This window comes from Salmo trutta, chromosome 34 (assembly GCF_901001165.1).
Source record: "Salmo trutta chromosome 34, fSalTru1.1, whole genome shotgun sequence".
NCBI lineage: Eukaryota > Metazoa > Chordata > Actinopteri > Salmoniformes > Salmonidae > Salmo > Salmo trutta.
Genome location: NC_042990.1, coordinates 5,592,206 through 5,618,567, shown reverse-complemented (window position 1 = coordinate 5,618,567; position 26,362 = coordinate 5,592,206). Strand labels below are relative to the sequence as shown.

General features: G+C 44.8%; 1 protein-coding gene across 1 annotated transcript in view; it reads right to left on the bottom strand.

Annotated features, from left to right (window-relative positions):
* Positions 1 to 4,337, bottom strand: part of LOC115173390 (probable ATP-dependent RNA helicase ddx6) — a 68,976-nt gene extending 64,639 nt beyond the window's left edge. Inside the window, exons 1-5 of the mRNA XM_029731424.1 lie at positions 4,087 to 4,337; positions 2,149 to 3,127; positions 1,904 to 1,967; positions 1,684 to 1,788; positions 1,139 to 1,268 (exon numbers count right to left, since the gene is read on the bottom strand). Coding sequence (XP_029587284.1) covers positions 1,139 to 1,268; positions 1,684 to 1,788; positions 1,904 to 1,967; positions 2,149 to 2,336 — 487 coding nt within the window. The 5' untranslated portion in view covers positions 2,337 to 3,127; positions 4,087 to 4,337. The remainder of the gene's footprint in view (positions 1 to 1,138; positions 1,269 to 1,683; positions 1,789 to 1,903; positions 1,968 to 2,148; positions 3,128 to 4,086) is intronic.
* Positions 4,338 to 26,362: the final 22,025 nt, after the last annotated feature.

Below are 26,362 nucleotides of genomic sequence, written 5' to 3'. Positions count from 1 at the left end.
ATGCAGTGTCTTAGACCGCTGAGCCACTTGGGAGCCATCATACTCCATGAAGAAATAGCAAGCATTTTTGAAACCATCTGTTTGATAAAAAATAAAAACTCCTCAAACTTGTATAAGTATTTGTTTCTCTCCGATGTATGCTTTGGCCACAAATATGAATACAGGATGAGTTAACAACACTATCTGGGTATGACTTAACAGAATACGAACTTTTGAAGTTAGGTTTTCACTGGACAGTTACTTTAAATGTCTTATTGGTCGGTGAGAGCTGCCCATTCTACAAGGTCACCTCATTCAAACAGGTCAAGCAGTAAGTGCATTATGCTCATGATTCCTGTAATGACAGTGTCTGCCCTGACGCTCTGCCTGTTTCCCTGGGGCCCGCTGCTGTGATGATCAACCCACTCTCCCTACCTCTCCCACTTTGCTCTAGGGGAAAAAAATAAATGTTGATTGTATAACATTTAAAACTACAATTGCAGGAAAATATACTTGTAACAGTTGAAGAGAGGAGGTTTTTCTGATTTCTGTAGGTATATTTTTTATTTCTCAACTCTCAATTTTTAGCTCTATAGCAACTATTTTACCACCAAGATATTTGATATAGCTTTGGGATATGTAGTGTGCGAAATGCGCATTGGCTATTACGAGAGCATGGGCCTGATTGGGTAGTAGGCTACGACTGCAAAGTTATTTTTAGGACATTAAAATGTACTGTTAAGCTTAATATGGCTACTACCAGTAGGTATTATATTAAGTTAGCTATCTAGCTAATGTGTTTTGAGTTTACACTTACTCATGTGGTGAATTGGACCCAAATAAAACATGCCTATAATTAGTGCACACAAATGAATCTATATTTTAACAGTAAAATGTAACAATAGCCTAATTGTCAACCCAAAATGCATGACAATAACTGGATTAGGTTCTACATCAAAATATCTTGAATCACGCATTCCTGCTTAAACATATTAGATGAAACATAACTTGAATACCTTTTCAGTAGTCACTTTTTAATAAACACTTTAACAAAGCACTGCGAATGATATAAGACCATTACAAATGTTTCCTATTGTTGTAGTAGAGACCAGTCGAGTATAAAAGGAGAGAAAAAGTAATGTGAAGAGCCTTGACTCACCCTGTATATAGTCCTTCTTCAGGTCTATTCTCTCCAGCATGGGGATGAGGTAGGCCCCACTCTTCCCTGTTCCATTCTTGGCTCGGGCCAGGATGTCTCGTCCTGACAGGGCTATGGGAATGCTCTCCTCCTGAAAGTGACAAACTCTGGTTTTATGGAATTTTATCAAAAAAATATCTAACTATAACTATGACAAACTACAAAAGCTAAGTCCAAAGACTTCAGTTATAACTCAGACGCAGTCCGGGATCTTAAGCTCAACAAATTTGCAACATATTGTACACATTTTTGGGGGAGGTAACATATCACACGAAATGGATGACGTAGTACACAATTGGATGACATAGTACACACAAAAAAAAAAAGGGACCCGTTTTGGCTCGAGCACCACTTTCAAAACTACTGATTGAAATTATACTAAAGTTCTGGAGCATCTTTATAGGTTATAGGCATCAGAATCAGGAGCCAATTTACAGCAAGGGAATCCCCCAGTTTCAACAGGTGATCTTCGGGCAGAGACGCTCCGCTCCCAGTGAGTGTCGTACCTGGATAGGGGAGGGCTTCTCCCAGCCCATCTCAAAGATGCCCATCAGGAGCTCCCGTTTCAGACAGTAGTCCTCAAACTCATTCCCCTTAGTGGACGTTACATCCTGGGAGACAGCGAGAAAGAGGTTAGACAACAGAAGTAACAAACTTGATTAAAATGACACCAGGAAAATCCATTTGAGCTCTTGAAAAAGCATGCTGCAATGTACCATGACTTACAGAGGTTCTGACCCTGGTGTCTTTGGGAGGGAGCTGTAGGCTCTTTTTCCAGTCATCTCCAAACCTGACAGAGCAGAAGAGAGCAATTAAAAGAACACTTGCACACAGTCACTACTGATTTCTAAAACAAAATCTACTGGGTCATCACTTCTAAAACCTGGTATGAAGGTATAATAAACTATATGAGCAGAACACAATTGTTTCAGTCACTGGGTGAAACAGGGGTGTGAGAGAGAAATGTGTACCTAATCCCAGTTCCCTCCTGGGCAGCACCCGCTTTCTGGGATGCACCTGTGGCCTCGTCTGACAGAGAGCCCAGGACGAGGGGTCCTGATTGGGGAGAAGCCAGTTTAGGCGGCCCCCTAAGCTGCCCGTTCTGCTTGTTCAGTCCCATGACGACAGGACCAAGGTTCTCTGTTCTGGCAGCTGCCATTTTCGCTTTCTTGTTTTTATTCTCAAAATATTAATATTTTCTACCCCTGTTTTTTTGGCCCCTTAAAAAGCCTCTTAAAAAGTAGATGAGTCTAATAAAGCATTAACAAATATCTAGTTTTTTGTCTAAAGCTTTTACAACAGAAATCTATTTGTAGTTTTTACATATACGTGCAGTTCGGTCCCCTTCAACAGAGTTTACTGCCGTATGAAAAAAAATAGTATTTATACAAGAGCTCTCCCAAATGAAGAGATATATGCATTCAAATGCATAAATATGCTGCACCTGCACACAATATAGAACATATTTGAACAAGAATCAAGGAGTTTAATTCCTGCAATAGAATTGCTAAGACAATTTGAAGCGGGGGAATAGCATCTGTAATATAATCTTTGTTCAAACGTTACATTTATGTTTTTATTTCCTTGTTTTGCGTCAAGTCCATTTGAATTGCTCAACATCGATGTCCTTTGTACAAATATTTCTTCAAAATAATATGGTCCTTATTGTTCAACATTTGTTTTCCACTCTGTCTGTATATGTCCATCCACGTGTTAAAGTAGTTCCCTGATGTTGAAAATCAAACAAGGGTAACTGTAGTCCAAAAGCAACGCAGCTTTAAGCTCCCCTTGGGCTCCTTTCAGTCTGTCCCCTCTGCTCCAGGTGAGTCTCCCCCCTCTCTCAGCTCTTCTGTCAAAGTGTGTAGCTGTGTGTGTGTGTGTGTGTGTGTGTGTGTGTGAGTGGGGGTGTATTCAGCTCATTTCATATGCAGCAACTCAAACCTGTGCCACCTGACAGGAAGAAGGAGAATTTGATTTTAGAAGTCAGAGTGAATACTACATAAGCCCTAGAATTGCTTTAAAACCATATAATACAATGTAGAATAGATGCCCAAATGTTCTATTCAAATCCCCAACTACATCATGTCAAAAATGTACTTGGCTGACAGGCACAAGGTTAAATTGCTTTTCAAGTGTTGGCTTGGTGGATCAGTCTGTATTATATTCCAACAAGCGCATGCAGTATGAGACCAGGCAACAGGAGAGTAACGTTAGGCTATAATGTCAACAATGTGGGACTCATAGCTACTTTATAGTCGTAATCACGTGCACAGTTTGAAGTTACTTTGAAGAAATTAGCAAATGTTAGCTAGAAGCATCTGAACTTAAATGAAAGTTAATTGCAAATATATGGACAACAAACACGCCACTGTCTTTAGCTAGCTAACATTAACTAACAACACGGATGTCCTTATCGGCCAAATAAAGGTAAAAAGCCAGCTAATGTTTCCAGTCAGTTGTTAGCTAACTTACCTCAATTGTGCCAACTGCAAAAAGTGATTCAAACCTAACTAATAGCGATTTGATGCTACAAAAGGCCATTCATCTTGCCAACTCGAGAGGAAGATATTTAGTAAGCCAGTTAACTTATATTACTAGCTATCTAATGACGTTAGCCACTTCTAGCTTTGACATAAACATGCAAGTCGGCTAGTAAGTTACGTTAGCTAGCTATCTGAATAATTTAAATACTCATTTAGTAAGCCATCTAGGTATCGTTACATCACTGATGAAAAGGGTTATTATAAACTAGCTAGTCAGATTAGTTAACTTGGATGGCTTGTGCATTGGGTTGTCGTTTTCCATGTCTGAATGTTAGCTGGCTGGCTAAATTATCTAGCTGACAAGCTAACGTCGACTTTATCAAATCTGTATAATGCAAATTGAATATAACTCCACGAAGCACTCACCTTCCTCTTACTTTGATGTTATATATCATAAATGTTTGCGGCAAATCAATTACTTGTGTTACTATTAGATTAAATTCACTCCAAATAAAACGCTAATTCAACATGGTCTCGTCGCCTTCTTCTTCTATGATATCACGGCGGTCCACAAACAAACGTTTAAAGTGCATGCCGCCACCTACTGTGCTGGAATGTCGATCAATCATGATCTGCCCAATTATGTACTACCATGAAAATAACATTCTAAACCAAATAAATCCCTAACACCACCAATTACAGCACTTAACCTTCACATTGTTTCTACATTCATTCCGGTCCTTGACCCTCATCCTCCCACCCCATGTCATCAGATGATCTGACACCCATATTGTTGACATTCCAACACAGCTGTTGCTTCCCCAACTTTTTCTCAATTTTGTCCGCACTACTCGCCACGATTTCCGACCTCCTACTTAAGACATGACTCTATCCCAGGGCTCTCCTACCCTGTTGTTGTTGTTGATGATGATGTTGTTGTTGATGATAATGTTGTTGTTGTTGTTGATCGTTGTTGTTGTTGTTGTTCTTCTTATTCTATGAGGTTTAACGGCAGTTGGCATCCAATATGTTGCGTTACCGCCACCTACTAGACTGGAGTACAACTCCCTTGTATTTTGCTTGAAAAATAATAAAGAAACAAATACCCTACCATCTAACACTACACTCACACACCATTTTTTTTTTTAACGTAAAATAAAATAAAAAAGAATATAAAAATAACACCACCTTATTCCACTATTTAAATTTATTTAGTCCTACCTCATGCCAATAACCTGAAAGGATGGAACATCACCACTTAACACACCCTGTAACTCTTCTGATGCCAAGACTCGCACACCCAAATAATTCTCTGCAGCTGCCACCACAACCTCAATTTTCTACAACTTACGTTCCATCCCTGCAGTACAGGTCACCGTGCTTCTACATCTGCATTGCTTGCTGTTTGGGGTTTTAGGCTGGGTTTCTGTACAGCACTTTGTGACATCGGCTGATTTAAAAAGGGCTTTATAAATACATTAGATTGATTGATTGATTGATTGATAGTGCACAACTTCTTTACCCATGTCACTATTAGCATAATAACAATCAAAACAATAAATCCATAAAACATTAATTGTTCTGATTAACATACTAAAACTTACTCAAATCAATCAGTCAGTCTTAAAAATCATTCAGCTTCCAAATCATAATTAAAACCCAACGAATTATCCTACCAAAATTTAGAATGACATTGCTCAGTGATTCACATTGGATCTATCACTCAAAATAAACACCCTCAACGTATCACACATCAACACTGGGCGAATGTACATTAATATTAACATACAATATATTCACCTTATAATTAACCATCTCATCAGGGTTATAAATACAGATCAGTATCTCAATGCATTCTTAGCCTAAATTACTATAAATGTAGCAGTGTGTAAACCTCCTCAATCAACCTGATACCCCAACTAACAATTTCAGTCTAAATCAATTACAGGCACTATTGACCAACCCCCTCCCTTTCCCGGTAATCTTCTGGCATTTCTTCATTTTTCTTCTTCAGATAGCTTCACAGTTCAAAGTGTATGGCCCATGACAATGTCCCAATTTCAATGTCTCACCTGAACCCCACCACAACTCCAACCATGTGTCACGTCCTGACCATAGTAAGATGTTATTTTCTATGGTAGAGTAGGTCAGGGCGTGACAGGGGGTGTTTTTCTATGTTTTCTATTTCTATGTTCATTTTCTAGTTTTGTATTTCTATGTTGGTTTTGTTTGGGATGATCTCCAATTAGAGGCAGCTGGTCCTCATTGTCTCTAATTGGAGATCATACTTAAGTAGGGGTTTTTCCACCTGGGTTTTGTGGGAGATTAATTTTGAGTTGTGTATGTTTCACCTCTGTGTCACGGTTTGTTGTTGTTGTTGTTGTTGTTGTTGTTGTTGTTGTCTTTCAGTTTATTTACGTATTGCATAGTTTCACAGTGTAAATAAAAATGTGGAACGACACACACGCTGCACCTTGGTCCTCTTCTTCCTACGACAGCTGTGACAGAATCTCCCAACACCAAAGGACCAAGCAGCGTGATCAGGAGTGGACATGGGAGGACATTTTGAATGGCAAGGGATCCTGGACGTGGGAGGAGATCCAGGCTGGATGGGATCGCCTCCCATGGGAACAGGTGGAGGCAGCGAGAGCAGAACGGCAACGTTACGAGGAACTAGCACGGCAACGACGGAAGCACGAGAGGCACCCCCAAAACATTTTTTTTGGGGGGGGGGCACACGGGGAGTTTGGCAGAGTCAGGGTGGAGACCTGAGCCAACTCCCCGTGCTTACCATGGGGAGCGAGTGAAGAAGCAAGCACCGTGTTATGCGGTGATGCACACTGTGTCACGAGTGCACATTCACAGCCCGGTGTGATCTGTGCCCATGCCCCGCATTTGCTGTGCTAGGTTGAGCATTCAGCCAGGAAGGGTGGTGCAAGCTCAGCGCTCCTGGTCTCCAGTTCGCCTTCTCGGTCCAGGATATCCTGCGCCGGCGTTGCGCACTGTGTCGCCAGTGCGTATTCACAGCCCAGTTCATCCTGTGCCAGCTCCCCGCGTTTGCCGGGCGAAAGTAAGCATCCAGCCAGGACGGGTTGTGCCAGCTATATGCTCGAGACCTCCGGTGCGCCTCCACGGCCCAGTATATCCTGTGCCTGCCCCACGTACCTGGCCTCCAGTGAGTCTATCCAGCCTGGTACGTCCTCGTACTTGCCCTGAGGTGCATGTTACCAGTCTGGTGCCACCTGTGCCACCCCCACGCATCAGGCCTCCAGTGCGCCTGCCCAGTCCGGGGTGTCCTGTTCCTGCTCCCCACACTCACCCTGAGGTGCGTGTGACTAGTCTGGCACCACCTATGCCAGCCCCACGCACCAGGCCTCCAGTGCGCATTCCCAGTCCAGAGCTTCCGGCGACAGTTCCCAGTCCAGAGCTTCCGGCGACAGCCTACAGTCCGGAACCTCCTGAGACGGCCTACAGTCCGGAGCCTCCTGAGACGGCCTACAGTCCGGAGCCTCCTGAGACGGCTGCCAGTCCGGAGCCTCCTGAGACGGCTGCCAGTCTGGAGCCTCCTGAGACGGCCTGCAGCCAGGAAGCCTCCTGAGACGGCCTGCAGCCAGGAAGCCTCCTGAGACGGCCTGCAGCCCGGAGCCTCCTGAGACGGCCTGCAGCCCGGAGCCTCCGGCGATGATCTACAGTGGTACTACGGTGGTACTGAAGCAGAGGGATCAGCGGGCGGAGCGGGAGTTACGCCCCGAATCGGAGCCGCCTCCTCTGCTGGAGGATCCGCTGGATGATAAGGTTATGTGGACTGTACTAGAGCCGCCATAGACAGGAGTTACCCACCCTACCCTCCCTTTTGTTTTTTTGTTTTTGGGGGGGGTTTGTTGTTGTGTTTAGGTGCAGTCGGAGTCCGCACCTTTGGGGGGGGTACTGTCACGTCCTGAGGGTTTTGGTTTGGCCTTCAATTGGAGGCAACTGTTCTTCGTTGCCTCTAATTGGAGGCCATATTTAAGTAGGGGTTTTCAGCTTGTGTTTTGTGGGTGGTTGTTTCCATGTATAGTCATAGTACCTTACAGGACTGTTTTTCGTCGTTGTTTTGTTTCAGTGTTTTGTATCCTCTTAATAAATAAGAAGATGTGCATTCACATACCCGCTGCATTTTGGTCCACTCAATACGACGATTGTTACAGAACCACCCACCAAAAGAGGACCAAGTAGCGGAGGAAGGAGCAGCAGAGGAGCTGTAATGAGTCATGGACCTGGGAGGAGATCCTGGATGGGGCAGGACCATGGCACCAGGCGGGGGAGTACCGGCGCCCTAAGGACGAGCTGGAGGCAGCTAAGGCAGAGCGGCGCCATTATGAGGTGTTATACGCACTGATTGGCAAGTGCGAGAGAGGGGGGGGGCACACGGGTAGTATTGCTGAATCAGGTCGGAGTCCTGAGCCAACTTCCTGTGCTTATTATGGGGAGCGACGGATCAAGAAAGCACCGAGCTATGCGGAAATGCGCACTGTATTGCCCAGACGCATTCAAAGGCCGGTGCGATCGGTAAAAGCTCCTCAGTATGGCCAGGCTATGTTGAGCACTCAGCCAGGAAGGGTTGTGCAGGCCGTATGCTCCAAACCTCCAGTGCGTCTCCAGGGTCTAGTTTACCCTGTTCCTTCTCCTCACACTAGCCCTGAGGTGTGTGTTACTAGGCTGGCGCCTCCAAAGCCAGCCCCACACATCAGGCCTCTAGTGCGCCTGCCCAGTCCAGTACGTCCTGTTCCTGCTCCTCGCACTAGCCTTGAGGTGCGTGTCACTAGTCTGGCGCCTCCTAAGCCAGTCCCACGCATCAGGCCACCAGTGTGCCTGCCCAGTCCAGTACGTCCTGTTCCTGCTCCTCGCACTAGCCTTGAGGTGTGTGTCACTAGTCTGGTGCCTCCAAAGCCAGCCCCACGCATCAGGCCTTCAGTGCGCAGTCCCCGTCCAGAGCTTCCGGCGACAGTGCCCCCTCTAGAGCTTCCGGCAACAGAGCCCCGTCTAGAGCTTCCGGCGACAGTGCCCCGTCTAGAGCTTCCGGCGACAGTGCCCCGTCTAGAGCTTCCGGCGACAGTTCCCCGTCCAGTGCTTCCGGCGACATCCTACAGTCCGGAGCCGACAGAGACGGCCCACAGTCCGGAGCCGTCAGAGACGGCCCACAGTCCGGAGCCTGCAGAGACGGCCCACAGTCCGGCGCCTGCAGAGTCGCCCGCCTGTACGGCGCCTGCAGAGTCGCCCGCCTGTCCGGCGCCTGCAGAGTCGCCCGCCAGTCCGGCGCAGCCAGAGTCGCCCGCCAGTCCGGCGCAGCCAGAGTCGCCCGCCAGTCCGGCGCAGCCAGAGTCGCCCGCTGCGAGGGTCCCCAGTCCGGGGTCGGCGGCGAGGGACCTCACTCTAGAGGCGCCACCAAAGTGGGGTGAGCCAGTGGTGGAGCGAGGTCTGCGTCCCGCTCCTGAGCCACCTCCGTAGGGGGGAGGATTGGGAAGGGGGAGTGTTGCACAAGAACCGTCGGTGACGGTATCCACCCTCCCTTCACTCCCTTTAGTTTGGGGTTATTGTTTTTGTGAGTTTTTTTTCTCAGGTGCATTCGGGGTCTGCACCTTTGGGGGGGGGGGGTACTGTCATGTCCTGACCAGTAAAGGGGTCATTTTGTTATTGTAGTATGGTCAGGACGTGGCAGGGGTGTGTTTGTTTTGTGTTGTTGGGATTTTTGGGTACTGTTCTATGTCATGTATTTCTATGTTTATTTCTAGTTCTATTTCTATGTTCAGGGTTTTGGTTTGGCCTTCAATTGGAGGCAGCTGTTCTTCGTTGCCTCTAATTGGAGGCCATATTTAAGTAGGGGTTTTCAGCTTGTGTTTTGTGGGTGGTTGTTTCCATGTATAGTCATAGTACCTTACAGGACTGTTTTTCGTCGTTGTTTTGTTTCAGTGTTTTGTATCCTCTTAATAAATAAGAAGATGAGCATTTACATACCCGCTGCATTTTGGTCCACTCAATACGACGATTGTTACAGAAACTGTACATTTCTTTAGCATTCAATATACTAATATCATAATCAGCAAGCCAAAGGTTTTAAACTACAAACAAAACACGATAATAATAAGACCACTCTACTCCCTCAAATCGTTAATTGTTTGTTATAATATACCCCAACGTTATGTGTGCTTAATTTAGCATGCGCTACCCTTTGACACGTACAGTCGAAGTCGAAGTTTACATACACTTAGGTTGGAGTCATTAAAACTTCTTTTTCAACCACTCCACAAATTTTTTGTTAACAAACTCTAGTTTTGGCAAGTCGGTTAAGATATCTACTTTGTGCGTGACACAAGTCATTTTTACAACAATTGTTTACAGACAGATTATTTCACTTATAATTCACTGTATCACAATTCCCCTGGGTCAGAAGTTTACATACACTAAGTTGACTGTGCCTTTAAACAGCTTGGAAAACTCCAGAAAATGATGTCATGGCTTTAGAAGCTCCTGATAGGCTAATTGACATCATTTGAGTCAATTGGAGGTGTACCTGTGGATGTATTTCAAGGCCTACCTTCAAACTCAGTGCCTCTTTGATTGACATCATGGGAAAATCAAAAGAAATCAGCCAAGACCTCAGAAAAAAAGTAGACCTCCACAAGTCTGGTGCATCCTTGGGAACAATTTCCAAATGCCTGAAGGTACCACGTTCATCTGTACAAACAATAGTAAGTCGCTCTGGATAAGAGCGTCTGCTAAATGACTTAAATGTAAATGTAAATGTAAGTATAAACACCATGGGACCACGCAGCCGTCACACCGCTCAGGAAGGAGACGCGTTATGTCTCCTAGAGTTGAACGTACTTTGGTGCGAAAAGTGCAAATCAATCACAGAACAACAGCAAAGGACCATGTGAAGATGCTGGAAGAAACAGGTACAAAGTATCTATATCCACAGTAAAACGAGTCCTATATCGACATAACCTGAAAGGCCACTCAGCAAAAAAGAAGCCACTGCTCCAAAACCTCCAATAAAAAGCCAGACTACGGTTTGTATCTGCACATGGGGACAAAGATCATACTTTTTGGAGAAATATCTTCTGGTCTGACGAAACTAAAATAGAACTGTTTGGCCATAATGACCGTCATTATGTTTGGAGGAAAAAGGGGGACGCTTGCAAGCTGAAGAACACCCTCTCAACCGTGAAGCACGGGGGTGGCAGCATCATGTTGTGGGGGTGCTTTGCTGCAGGAGGGACTGGTGCACTTCACAAAATAGATGGCATTATGAGGCAGGAAAAGTATGTTGATATACTGAAACAACATCTCAAGACATCAGTCAGGAAGTTAAAGCTTGGTCGCAAATGGGTCTTCCGAATGGACAATGACCCCAAGCATTCTTCCAAAGTTGTGACAAAATGGCTTAAGGACAACAAAGTCAAGGTACTGGAGTGGCCATCACAAAGCCCTGACCTCAATCCTATAGAACATTTGTGGGCAGAACTGAAAAAGCGTGTGCGAGCAAGGAGGCCTACAAACCTGACTCAGTTACACCAGCTCTGTCAGGAGGAATGGGCCAAAATTCACCCAACTTGTTGTGGGAAGCTTGTGGAAGGCTACCCAAAACGTTTGACCCAAGTTAAACAATTTAAAGGCAATGCTACCAAATACTAATTGAGTGTATGTAAACTTCTGACCCACTGGGGATGTGATGAAATAATTAAAAGCTGACATAAATCATTCTCTCTACTGTTATTCTGACATTTCACATTCTTAAAATAAAGTGGTGATCCTAACTACCCTAAAACAGGGAATGGGATTAAATGTCAGGAATTGTGAAAAACAGAGTTTAAATGTATTTGGCTAAGGTGTATGTAAACTTCCCGACTTCAACTGTATCTCTCTACTGAGTCTAACAATTCAGTACCATATAATATTATATGACTGGTCTCTCTTTTCCATAACCATGTAAAATGATCCTGGTATCGTTACTAGACCAATGTCCAACGACATATTTAATAGCTGTTTCGCCTTAGATTGTTCCTGTTACCCCTCGAAATGTAATACTTTTTTCTGTCGCAAATGTAGTCAATTTCTCTGAGTAAGGAATCAGTGATATTTGATCCTAGGCATTTATTAAAAAGTTGTTTGAGACGTGGTCTCCTACGTCTCCCTTAACATACATTCTGTAGTGGACTTCCATCAGTCTTGAAAGAAAGAATACAACTCAAGACACATCAGATAATACAGTGTTCCATTAAGTTGAAACGACATCGTATACAATAAACAATAAACAAACCCATAACCCCTTTCCGGTAATCTAATAATTTCAGCCTGTTGCATTCATTTAGTAAAAATATAAACCTTTTGTTTAACAAACCTAGAAACTTCAAAAAGTTGGTGTTGCCTCATAAGCGTAAAAATCAAAACTAACTGCAATCCACTTTAATGACCGGACACTGTTCCACGTAATGGAAACAGATTATAATGTTAGAATACATTAACTTCCTGCTCAAATTCACTGGTGTTACCTAAACTATAAAACCCAGCAACAGTAATCAGATATTATCAAAGATTGTTTCCGATTCAACTATTCAGACCTCTACTACAAATGTCCCACTGCGTCCCTTACAGCCCGAAATAGACCAATGAGCATGACTCGCTTTCACCAGCGGACTAAAACATGGCATTAGTAGTCTATCCAAAAACCAGCGCTAACTAATAACCATTTAGGCCACAAAAACGTATTACCTCGAAATCGCATCGCTTTTTATGTTGAATAAATTAGCCTTCCAATTTGAACTAAGTACACTGTTAAAACGTTCAGTTTAACATCTTAAAACAAACACTGGCGGCAGTATCTGTCTATGCAAAACATACCAATAATTGAATTACGTTCTGAAACCCAGATTTTAGTTGATACCATAGACCCAATGCTATTGAAATGACAAAGAAATCCCGCAAATAACTCAATTACAATGGTCTGTAGTCGTAACATCAGGCACGTAATAATGACACAATTCCCAGAAAATAACTTTACAGGTCCAAGCGTTTCTCCGCCGAGATTGTCACATGCACAAAAGGAATAGATTAGCAGTCAAAGTGTAAATTGACATACATTGTTTATGAAACAGATCTTACGCCTTTTAATAAAAGCGGATTATGTTTTCTCATTCAACATATTTCAATTACTTTACTACATCACATTAACTCCTCCGCTCTCTCCACTGGCTTCCAGTTGAAGCTCGCATCCGCTACAAGACCATGGTGCTTGCCTACGGAGCTGTGAGGGGAACGGCACCTCCTTACCTTCAGGCTCTGATCAGGCCCTACACCCAAACAAGGGCACTGCGTTCATCCACCTCTGGCCTGCTGGCCCCCCTACCTCTGAGGAAGCACGGTTCCCGCTCAGCCCAGTCCAAACTGTTCGCTGCTCTGGCACCCCAATGGTGGAACAAGCTCCCTCACGACGCCAGGACAGCGGAGTCAATCACCACCTTCCGGAGACACCTGAAACCCCACCTCTTTAAGGAATACCTGGGATAGGATTAAGTAATCCTTCTAACCCTCCCCCCTACCCCCCCCCCCCCCCCCCCACCCCCTAAACGATTTAGATGTACTATTGTAAAGTGGTTGTTCCACTGGATATCATAAGGTGAATGCACCAATTTGTAAGTCGCTCTGGATAAGAGCGTCTGCTAAATGACTTAAATGTAATGTAAATGTAAATGTAACTCCGCAATGATAAGTAGTTTGATGGAGACCCTAATTTGGCACAACGTCACATATTACGTAGAGATTCCACCTTAATTCGCTCTAACTTTATGGAAAAGGATTTATTCAATAAATATAGCTGCATAGGGTGACCAGACGTCCCCGTTTTCCGGGGAGAGTCCCCGTTTTTGGTGGCCTGTCCCCGGTTGGAGTTGTCCCCGGAAATGTCCCGGTTTTTAACTGTGCGTTAAAAGAAGACTGCAAAGTGAAATAATATTTTCAGAAAGACCGGGCAGCAGAGCCTACCTGTTGACGTCTCAATCGCGTTATGCTTGCTTTGTCCAGCATAGGGGGCTGCTCACTATATCAGCTTCATTCACTTTTCTTCTTCTACTAACTACTTTCTAGCGCTAGTTTTAGAGAAAACTGCTGTGGATAACTCGGCCAGAAGCTAGCAAGTGTCAAGTGAATCCACAACATCACCACAAATGTCTTTTTAAGCCAGGTAAGTTACAATCGTTGGAGATACTAGCTAATGACGTTATAATGTCACTATTTATTATATAGATAGATGATCTGCTTTATAAGGTTTTAAATAGGTTGTACTAGCTAATATTAGCTATGTTGACTAAGTTATCTAGCTAGGTTAGCTAACTACTGTCATGGTAGCTACAGTCATGGCCAAAAGTTTTGAGAATTACATAAATATTAATTTCCACAAAGTTTGCTGCTTCAGTGTCTTTAGATATTTTTTGTCAGATGTTACTATGGAATACTGAAGTATAATTATAAGCATTTCATAAGTGTCAAAGGCTTTTACTGACAATTGCATGAAGTTGATGCAAAGAGTCAATATTTGCAGTATTGAACCGTCTTTTTCAAGACCTCTGCAATCCGCCCTGGCATGCTGTCAATTAACTTCTGGACCACATCCTGACTGATGGCAGCCCATTCTTGCATAATCAATGCTTGGAATTTGTCAGAATTTGTGTTTTTTTTTATGTCCACCCGCCTCTTCAGGATTGACCACAAGTTCTTAATGGGATTAAGGTCTGGAAAGTTTCCTGGCCATGGACCCAAAATATTGATGTTTTGTTCCCCAAGTCACTTAGTTATAACTTTTGCCTTATGGCAAGGTGCTCCATCATGCTGGAAAATGCATTGTTTGTCACCAAACTGTTCCTGGATGGTTGGGAGAAGTTGCTCTCGGAGGATGTGTTGGTACCATTCTTTATTCATGGCTGTGTTCTTAGGCAAAATTGTGAGTGAGATCTTTCCCTTGGCTGAGAAGCAACCCCAAACATGAATGGTCTCAGGATGCTTTACTGTTGGCATGACACAGGACTGATGGTGGCACTCACCTTGTCTTCTCCGGACAAGTCTTTTTCCGAATGCCCCAAACAATCGGAAAGGGGATTCATCAGAGAAAATGACTTACCCCAGTCCTCAGCAGTCCAATCCCTGTACCTTTTGCAGAATATCAGTCTGTCCCTGATGTTTTTCTTGGAGAGAAGTGGATTCTTTGCTGCCCTTCTTGACACCAGGCCATCCTCCAAAAGTCTTCGCCTCACTGTGCATGCAGATGCACTCACACCTGCCTGCTGCCATTCCTGAGCAAGCTCTGTACTGGTGGTGCCTCGATCCCGCAGCTGAATCAACTTTAGGAGACGGTCCTGGCACTTGCTAGACTTTCTTGGGCGCCCTGAAGCCTTCTTCACAATAATTTAATTGGTTGATTTAGGTGCAATCTTACTGGCAGCAATATCCTTGCCTGTGAAGCCCTTTTTGTGCAAAGCAATGATGACGGCACGTGTTTCCTTGCAGGTAACCATGATTGACAGAGGAAGAAAAATGATTCCAAGCACCACCCTCCTTTTGAAGCTTCCAGTCTGTTATTCGAACTCAATCAGCATGACAGAGTGATCTCCAGCCTTGTCCTCGTCAACACTCACACCTGTATTGACGAGAGAATCACATTTTTAAAAACTATTTTTACTGACATGATGTCAGCTGGTCCTTTTGTGGCAGGGCTGAAATGCAGTGGAAATGTTTTTTGGGGATTCAGTTCATTTGCATGGCAAAGAGGGAGTTTGCAAATAATTGCAATTAATCCGATCACTCTTCATAACATTCTTGAGTATATGCAAATTGCCATCATACAAACTGAGGCAGCAGACTTTGTGAAAATTAATATTTGTGTCATTCTCAAAACTTTTGGCCACGACTGTAAGTTAAAAAAACATTCACATGTAAACATGCAGTGGACGGGCTCTTTTGAAAATATTATTATATTAATGCACAATTAATTATGAGAATATTTATTTGAAGATTACAATTTTAATGGTTTGGCATTATAATAATTTGTTTTAAAATATATTTTGAAATTTCATGGATAGAATTAGCATCATGTTTTCTGTTAGAGAGTGGAGAGGAGGAATACTGGATAGGAAGAAGAGTGAAAGAAAGAGAGGAGGAAAGGTAAATATATGATTACAGAGCCTGCCAATTTCTTATTCTAAACAATGTTTTTGAGATAAAATACAAAAATTAGGCAAGCAATGGGAATCTGTTAACCAAAGTATTTTATCTAGTAGTGTACTATTTATTATTAAAGATTGGAGAAGAAGGAGAAGGAAAAATTAAGGGAGTAAAAAACGTGAAGCTGTCACGACTCCTGCCAAAGTTGGTTCCTCTCCTTGTTCGGGCGGCGTTCGGCGGTCGACGTCACCGGTCTTCTAGCCATCGCCGATCCACCTTTCATTTTCCATTTTTTTTGTCTTGTTTTCCCGCACACCTGGTTTACATTCCCCACCAGCACAACTGGGGTCTCCACTACTCGCCCCCCTGCACCCGGTCCCAGTGGGATTCGTCTCGCCTTTCCCCGGGAGTACGATGGAACGGCTGCACGCTGCCAGGGTTTCCTGTTGCAGCTGGATCTATACCTGGCAACCATCCACCCGGCTCCTTCGGGCCATGAGAGGGTGTCCGCCCTCGTCTCGTGCCTCTCGGGGAAAGCCCTGGAGTGGGCCAACGCCGTGTGGGGAGAAGGAAATGCAGCGATGGACCATTTCGAGGATTTCAGTCTTCGACCACCCGCCAGATTGGCGGGGGGAATGCGCACAGTGGAGACCTAGTCTGGACCTTCCACCATAGTAGCACCAACGGAAACCCCTAAACACCTCCCCGAGCACTCTCGCAACCACCCCGTGAGAGCCCTCCGTTGCCATGAAACAGCGGCTAAGGAAACATGTCTCCGAATCCCTGCGTCAAGGGTACATTCGGTCCTCCACTTCACCCGCCTCCTTGAGTTTCTTTTTTGTGAAGAAGGAGGGAGGTCTGCGCCCGTGTATTGACTATCGAGCCCTAAACCAGATCATGGTAGAGTACGATGTGTCCCTGGTGCGCAGGGTGCTTGTTCGACTGTTGGAGCATGACCTGTATGCCAAGGCTGAGAAATGCCTGTTCTTCCAGCAGTCCGTCTCCTTCCTAGGGTACCGCATTTCCACCTCAGGGGTGGAGATGGAGAGTGACCGCATTTCAGCCATGCGTAATTGGCCGACTCCCACCATGGTAAAGGAGGTGCAGCGGTTTCTAGGGTTTGCCAATTACTACCGAAGGTTTATCCGGGGTTTTGGTCAGGTAGCGGCTCCCATTACTTCACTGCTGAAGGGGGGCCCAGTATGTTTGCGGTGGTCGGCTGAGACGGACAGGGCTTTTGGTCACCTAAGGGCTCTGTTTTCCTCGGCTCCCATGCTGGCCCATCCGGATCCCTCTTTGGCATTCACAGTGGAGTTGGACGTGTCCGAGGCTGGGATAGGAGCCGTGCTCTCTCAGCGCTCGGGTACGCCAATGAAGCTCCGCCCCTGTGCCTTCTTCTTGAGGAAGCTCAGCCCGGCGGAGCGAAACTATGATGTGGGGGACTGGGAGCTGTTGGCTGTTGTCAAGGCCCGTTTTCTTTTCACCCTTTCGTACAGACCAGGTTCCCAGAATGTCAAGGCAGACGCACTGTCCCGGCTGTATAACACAGAGGAGCGGCCCATGGATCCCACCCCCATACTCCCGGCCTTCTGCCTGGTGGCACCGGTAGTATGGGAGCTGGACGAGGACATTGACGAGGCGTTACGTGCAGAGCCCGCTCCCCTCCAGTGTCCCGCTGGGCGTCTGGACAGTCCGTCTGCAGTCCGTGACCGGCTGATCTATTGGGCTGATAGCTGATACCAAGAATGCTTGGTTCCACCCCGCCCATATAGATTGGGGGGCACCATAAGCCACTTTGGGTTCATCCTGTGGTCATCTGCCTCTGGTGTTGTCTTCCAGATGCCAGGATAATTAGACACAATAAGTATTATGTTATACTCCCCCAGGCTCTCTTTATCTCGATTACACCCACCTCATCTTATCTAAGGAATGCCAGCTGTAGGTTTTTACCTAGCCATCCATTAATCAGTTGCCAGCCCAAGCTTCAAAAGACTCCTCTCAGTTCACTCAGAATGAAGGAGAAAAATCTATCACTGTTTGTTAAGTATATAGTCATTAATTATTATTATCAAACAAAGCAGGTAAATATCATTTTTCTATCACAAGTGTTTCTTATATCAGCCATGACCCTCATACTTGACAGCATCAGGCACAAGATGTCCTGTCTCGGAAGTTATTTAAAGTTCCTAGTTATGAATCACTGTATCCAGGAGAGGTGAGCTGAATCTCTTCTCACACACATGTTAATTGGTGAGTTATAAGAAACCTCCGGTGGATGGTTATATTTACTCTGTCAATACATGGCACACACGTAAGGGTAACGTTTTATCAATCAACCCTATTCTGTTAAATGTACACATTGCACAATACCCCAGTAAGAGAGAATAAAGTAGACGGCATCGGTCAAAATCGTGATTTATGACTCTATGTCCGGCTGGGGCGTACATGCCCAAATAAGGGCATCCGGTCAGGACATCCTGGTGGGAAGGTGTCACGTGGTTAGGGTCATATAGTTGCATCCTGTTCTGTCACGTGTTAGAGTATGTGTTATTTTATATCTATATTGCATCTCTTTGAAGTTGTCATGATGATTGATGTGTAGGGACCTCGTTGAGCTGGGGGGGGGTTGTGTTTGAACATTTCAAAGAGGATGGCCCCCACACCCCCCTATTTTATTACTCTTAGGGTTGTTGTCTATGAATTAGTAATGTCCGGGGGGCTATGTGTTGGAGGCAGACGTCTTATAAATACGCCCCAGACACACATGCGGCCCCAGAACACTAAACAAGATTTTAAAAATAAACATGGATTTTGGTAAAGCAGTGATGACCGTAACAACGGAAGAAGGACCGCGGTTGAAACAGAGAAAAGACCCAGTATAAAGCAACAAATATACGACGTGCCAAAAAAGCAGTTTCTATGTGTGTGTAGAACCCAAATACTGCCCGCAACTGCACTGGAAGATCAAGTGATGATGTCTAATCGACAGCACTGGGGGTATCAGTTTGACTACCCGGCCCGTAGAGTGAAACTCTATACTGTAGCCGAAGGTGGAGAATATACAGACCAGACTTTAGGAGTGGACTATGGGGCTGAAGACTGGTCGGTTTTTCGCAAGGTTTTGTGTCCTGAACTGAGAGTTATCACCAAGGGGTATAGCTTGTTCACGGGCTACGAGACCCGTTGGGAAGGTACCCCAGACTCCTCAGGAAGAGTATTTCACAGGGTGAAAATACAGAGAAAGAATGGACTTCCCTGTGGATGCGTGGAGTTCTATATCAGCAACGAGGAAACCCGCAACCAAAATATTCGTGATGGTGGCCTGACTGGGGATTTCAGGTTGTGCATGCTTATTCCTTTTAAAAGTTGGGATCTAATGGAATTGAGCATGTTAGAGTTGTTGGATGTTCTTTTTGTACAGAGCCAACAGTGGCAGAGCATTGTTCGGCTAAGGAAGTGCATAATATATACGAATCCTGAGGATTATGATTCAAAGGAATCCCAAGAAGGGTCATCCTCAGAAGGGTCAGCCCCCGAAGAAAACTAAGTACGCAGCTGTGTTAACCACGCCCTGACCCCCCGAAGGCCTGGTTCTACAATAAAAGGAGGTCCCTTAAAGCCTCCACTTCTTCATTTCAGCATATACCATGGATATTCCTACAACATACCTGGACTGATACGTCATGGGGGCCAGACCCTAAGGACTGTATGCCTCGCAGCCAACCATTCTACTCCCCCCAGCCAAGACCCCCGACACCCCCTACATGTCCACAGCCTGAGGATGTGTTTGATGGGGTGGTCAGTACTATTTGTGTGGACACCATCAAGGCCTCTGTAGCCACACTTTTAAACGGGGTGATTGGAGAGTATATATGTGAAAAATGCATCGGTTGTGAGATCAATCACCCCAGCCAGCGCCGGCATACTACTTCTTCAACCATTTTGAGGAGCTGGTGAAAAGACTGTGGTCCTGCAGGTTTATACCTGCGCTGGTCAGAGCCCTGGAGTCTATGGGTCATGGGTCTTGTGCCGTCTATTCCCAGAGTTTACGGGGTAACCTAACCTGGACGACAACAAATACCGGAAAGCTGTGGTGGAGGACGTGATGACTTTCTGGCGCAACAAAACCCCAGAGACTGAGTGACAATACCTATTTGTTATTTAGATGTAAAGCAATGGGGAGCTATATACATACGTTGTTAGAGAGAATAAATACGTTTTTTCTTTTGAGAGAACTTACAAATGTGATGCATCAAATTATTGAAAATAAAGTGAACAATGTATCGTTCTACACAACCCATAATACATGGGCTAATGTAGAGCGTGTGCTAAAAATGGAGCAAATCATGAATCATGTATGACATACGGGCGAGAGTATGCAATGGACACAACTGGTCTCCCGTCTTGTGGATGATTCTGAAGAACTAGAAACAAACTTGTCTAAGATTTTACTTTATTTGTTTGAAACACCGTTTAATTGTAACATGTATCACATTTGTTGTTTATATACTTATATAGCTGATGTGTGTGTTTTAAAAATTCAGCGACACAAGCCTGTAAATCTAATCCAAATATACAGGGTGTTGCATGCTGGGATCGTTGAGAAAACGGGGACAAGTATCCTGCAACGAATCCTAAATTGCCTGTATATGTAAAAATAAAAATACAAAAATGAAACTGAAATGTTGTTGTTATTTGAAAGTGGCTCATTAACGTTATTGTACCTCAGAGAGGCAGGAAGGATGGCGGAGCAGATGTTGAAAAACATGTAATACACCCCCTCTAACCCTGGGTCTTATTGGGGTAAGGAGCGTTTACAGAGAGCTATAGCCGAAGGAACAGGTAGCCGGTTAGGCGTTGCTCAAGTGGATGATTGGTTAGCCGCGTTTATACTCTGCATAAACCTGAAAAACAATTTCCAAGAAATATAGTTTTTTCTACTCATCCCTTGTCCCAGTTTCAGGCGGATCTATGTGACATGCAGGCCCATGCAGATAAAAAATTATGGAAATCGATATATGCTAATGGTTATAGATATTTTCTCTAAAATGGCCTTTGTAAGGGTCTTAAGAAATAAGAGTGGGGCAGAGGTAACCAGGGCCTTTGGCGTTATCTTGAAGGAAGGAGGAGTCCCCAAGAAAGTGCAGACTGATGGCAGAAAATTATTTTTTAATAATACTTTTCAGAAACTCATGAAGAAGCACAATATAGTACATTTTGCCACAGGATCGGATTTGAAAGCTTCATTTGTCGAAGCTTTTACAGAACTGTGAGGGAGCGGATGTGGCGATATTTTACAGCTCACAACACGCATAGATATATCGAAATAGTTCAAGATTTAGAAAAGGGTTACAACTACAGCTACCATAAGAGTATAAGGATGAAGCCCGCAGAGGTCTCTTCGGAAAACTCTTTTCAAGTCTTTAAAAATCTGTATGGTTTGTTCCCCCTTCGCCGTAAGAAAAAAATTGATTTTAAATTCATAGTGGGGGACATGGTACGTATATCAAAGTTGAGGGGTGTTTTCGACAAGAAATATGAGCAAGGTTACAGTTGTGAAGTGTTCACCGTTACCGAATGTCTACCTCGCATACCCCCTGTCTACAAATTAAAAGATTATGACAGGGAGCTTATAGAGGGATCGTTTTATGAGAAGGAACTACAGAAGGTACAGATGGTTAAAGACAAAGTCTTTCACGTGGAGGAGATTCTAGATCATAAGAGAGAAAGGGGAAAAAAATGGGTGTTGGTCCATTGGAAAAACTGGCCTCAAAAGTTTAACAGTTGGGTTTTAGAGCAAGATGTGGTGGAGGCATCGGGGGTTAACTTAAACCCTCAGGCATGATAAATACAACGTCATTTGCGTGTACACAGGAGTGCATCATGGAACACAGCAGCTTCTACCTGACCATCCCAGTAATGCGTCTGCACACATATATCGTAAGAACCAAAGTTCGAATTATACAACCAATTTTCCAAAGCCTATAGAGTTATCCGAGGCCTGGGAAGTAGGTCTCAGCGAGATTACATACCCCCACAGCTGGTATAATATCAAAGAGAAGGACCGGGATTTTTATTGCAAAAGGATATCGGAACCTGCGAAACTTGTAAAGATTAAAAAAGGGTTCTATAGAACCGTCAACAGAATCGTCTCAGAGTTGAATGAACTCCTAACCCAGAACAATACGGAAATACTCTTGAGCAACAACCCTATTCATAAACGTGTACAAATCTCAGGGACTGCGGATAGGGGTATAAAGACCACCGATAATTTAGCCTACATGTTGGGACTGGTTCCCAATAAATGGACGTATGTGAAAGATAAATTAGCCCCATTCCCTGCGGATATACATGCAGGGTTTTACAACATATTTGTGTATACCGACATCATATCAGAGGGTAGGAGACAGTTGTGTGCCCCTCCTGAGAACAGTTCATATAGAAGGAAAGGATGGCGGGATAGTCACTGTCATCTACGACAAGCCACACTACGTACCTGTAAGCAAGAAATATACTACTCAAAAAAATAAAGGGAACACTAAAATAACACATCCTAGATCTGAATGAATGAAATAATCTTATTAAATACTTTTTTCTTTACATAGTTGAATGTGCTGACAACAAAATCACACAAAAATAATCAATGGAAATCCAATTTATCAACCCATGGAAGTCTGGATTTGGAGTCACACTCCACACTACAGGCTGATCCAACTTTGATGTAATGTCCTTAAAACAAGTCAAAATGAGGCTCAGTAGTGTGTGTGGCCTCCACGTGCCTGTATGACCTCCCTACAACGCCTGGGCATGCTCCTGATGAGGTGTCGGATGGTCTCCTGAGGGATCTCCTCCCAGACCTGGACTAAAGCATCCGCCAACTCCTGGACAGTCTGTGGTGCAACGTGGCGTTGGTGGATGGAGCGAGACATGATGTCCCAGATGTGCTCAATTGGATTCAGGTCTGGGGAATGGGCGGGCCAGTCCATAGCATCAATGCCTTCCTCTTGCAGGAACTGCTGACACACTCCAGCCACATGAGGTCTAGCATTGTCTTGCATTAGGAGGAACCCAGGGCCAACCGCACCAGCATATGGTCTCACAAGGGGTCTGAGGATCTCATCTCGGTACCTAATGGCAGTCAGGCTACCTCTGGCGAGCACATAGAGGGCTGTGCGGCCCCCCAAAGAAATGCCACCCCACACCATGACTGACCCACCGCCAAACCGGTCATGCTGGAGGATGTTGCAGGCAGCAGAACGTTCTCCACGGCGTCTCCAGACTCTGTCACGTCTGTCACGTGCTCAGTGTGAACCTGCTTTCATCTGTGAAGAGCACAGGGCGCCGGTGGCAAATTTGCCAATCTTGGTGTTCTCTGGCAAATGCCAAACGTCCTGCACGGTGTTGGGCTGTAAGCACAACCCCCACCTGTGGACGTCGGGCCCTCATACCACCCTCATGGAGCCTGTTTCTGACCGTTTGAGCAGACACATGCACATTTGTGGCCTGCTGGAGGTCATTTTGCAGGGCTCTGGCAGTGCTTCTCCTGCTCCTCCTTGCACAAAGGCGGAGGTAGCGGTCCTGCTGCTGGGTTGTTGCCCTCCTACGGCCTCCTCCACGTCTCCTGATGTACTGGCCTGTCTCCTGGTAGCGCCTCCATGCTCTGGACACTACGCAGACAGACACAGCAAACCTTCTTGCCACAGCTCGCATTGATGTGCCATCCTACCACTAGAGTGAAAGCACCGCCAGCATTCAAAAGTGACCAAAACATCAGCCAGGAAGCATAGGAACTGAGAAGTGGTCTGTGGTCCCCACCTGCAGAACCACTCCTTTATTGGGGGTGTCTTGCTAATTGCCTATAATTTCCACCTGTTGTCTATTCCATTTGCACAACAGCATGTGAAATGTATTGTCAATCAGTGTTGCTTCCTAAGTGGACAGTTTGATTTCACAGAAGTGTGATTGACTTGGAGTTACATTGTGTTGTTTAAGTGTTCCCTTTATTTTTTTGAGCAGTGTATATTATTAGTATTATATATATTATTATTTTTATTTTATATATTTTTTTATAAACATAATACAAATAAATGAAAATGGTTATGGAACAAAACCACCATCTCGACCCTAACCGCTACGTCTCATACTATGTTGATCAAGTGGGTAATGGGTTACCCGGCTATCATGGACCCCCGACCATGTACGGTTCGGGGATAGGCGGTATATTTCGTAACCTCTTTAGGATGGTTTTACCGTTTATGAAGAGAGGCCTCAGCATAGCCAAACCGCATTTAAAATCAGCGGCTAAAAATATAGTAAGTGAGGTTGTAGCCAATTGTCACGATTCCCACCGACGGTGGCGCCCCCTCCTGCTCGGGTGGCGCTCGGCGGTCGTCGTCACCGGCCTATTAGCTGCCACTGATTCCCTGTTTTGTTTTCCCCCCTTTTGTGAGTGTTTGCACCTGTTCGTAGTGGGGGTGATTAGCAGGGCTATAATTATTAGCTGGTCTGCCTTCTCATTGTGCGGGATTGTCATTCATGTTTGTGTGCTTGTGTTTACGCTTGTGCGTTAGTTTTGCGCCACATGTGTTTTCCTCTGTGTTTGGGGCACTTTGTTTTGTGTGCGCGCTATTCGCTGTTTGGGGTGGATTGTGTGTGTTCGCCTCTTGACCCATTAAAAAGCCACTACCCTGTGCTCGCTGCTTCCTGCGTTTTGATTCCTCACCCACGACGCCCGAGCCTTACACCAATGCTATGACCCGAAGGGCGTCACCAGATGCAGAGCATCAAGAAGGCTCGGGGCTTATGATGTTGTCTCGAAGACCAAAAAAGAGACCTCCAGGTATAAGACACAGGCCAGCCCCTAAAAAGCAGAGGTTAACCGTTAAAAGAAACTCAGTAAGTCAAAGACGTGGTAAAGTGAGGAGGTCTGGACCTAAAATGCCAAAAATAATACTCGGAAGTATTTTCTAAAAGAACCAAGAAACATGGCTCTTTTACACTGCATGTCCTCTGAAGCTATAAAGACAGAGCTCGATCTTTTCACGGCCCCCTTAACCCAACATTCAATAGACAGGTCCAGTTATGTGGAGATAGCCCCACTCTCGGCCATTACCGACAACGGTCCTATAGAATTTTTCATACCTGGCCATGGTGACAACTATCTGGACCTCAACAACACCTTGGAGCATTTACGTCTAAAAGTGACCAAAAGAGATGGTACTAATATTGAAAACGATGCCAAAGTGAGTCTCATTAATTACCCCTTGGCCACCATCTTCTCCCAAGTGGATGTGACTTTGGGTGAACGCCTAATCAGTCAAAGCAGTGCCACATACCCCTATAGGGCCATCATGGAGTGTTTACTCAACTACTCCGAAGACACTCTCAAGACACAATTCAGCGCCGGGCTGTTTAGCAAGGATACTGCAGGAGTCTCTATGGAACCGATAGACCCTTCCACCGGTGCAAACAAAGGACTGGAGGCACGCGCTCGCTACTGTGTCGAATCTCGAGAGTTTCATCTGCTAGGGCCTATACACTCTGACATTTTCTTTCAAGAACATTTACTCTTAAATTCGGTTGATTTAAGACTCAAATTAACCAGGGCCAAGGATGAGTTTTGTCTGATGTCTGCCCAAGACGGGGACTTTAGTTTAAAAGTGTTGGGGGCAACGCTTTTTATTAAAAAAGTGTCTGTATCTCCGGCAGTTCGTCTGGGTCACACAGGCTTTGGTGAAAGGAAATGCCTTTTACCCTCTCCAAAGAATTACCATGAAAACCTTTAGTATACCTGTGGGCAGTAGAATCTGCAGTCAAGAAAACCTTTTTCTAGGCCCTTTACCCCGCTACGTGGTTATAGGTTTGGTTGATCACGCCTCTAATACGGGCAGCTTACATAAAAACCTATTTAATTTTCAACACTTCAATACAGAGTATGTAGCTCTCTGTCAGGACGGATGTCAGGTCCCTGCTAAGGCTTTCCAACCGCAATTTAATAACAACATATCTGTGCGAGAATTTTACAATCTATTCCTGGCTACCGGGAGACATCTAAAAGATCTCTCTTTACCTATTGACAGAAATTATTTTGCAGACGGTTACACATTGTATGCTTTCAATTTATCCCCTGATGATGACACCTCAGGAAATCTGTCTGCGGTGTCCCAAGGTAACCTCAGGCTGGAAATGCGTTTCCGTACACCTTTAGCCTGTACAGTTAGCATGATTGTTTATGCGTGCTCTGATTCAATCTTGGAAGTGAATGCCCAAAGACAGGTCTTAGTGGATTATTATTAAGGATCGTTGAGCAAAGACATGAATACCCAAGAGTTGGAGGGGCTCATGACCCGCTTGATTGGAAAATTTTTTATGGAGTGTGGGCTTGTGATGAATTACCTATTGAGAAATGGCCTGAGCGGCCGGCCATGTTTATTGTCAATACCCATCCTAAACACATGCCGGGTGAACACTGGCTAGCTGTGACACTAGAAGATGAAGGAGGAAGAAAAAT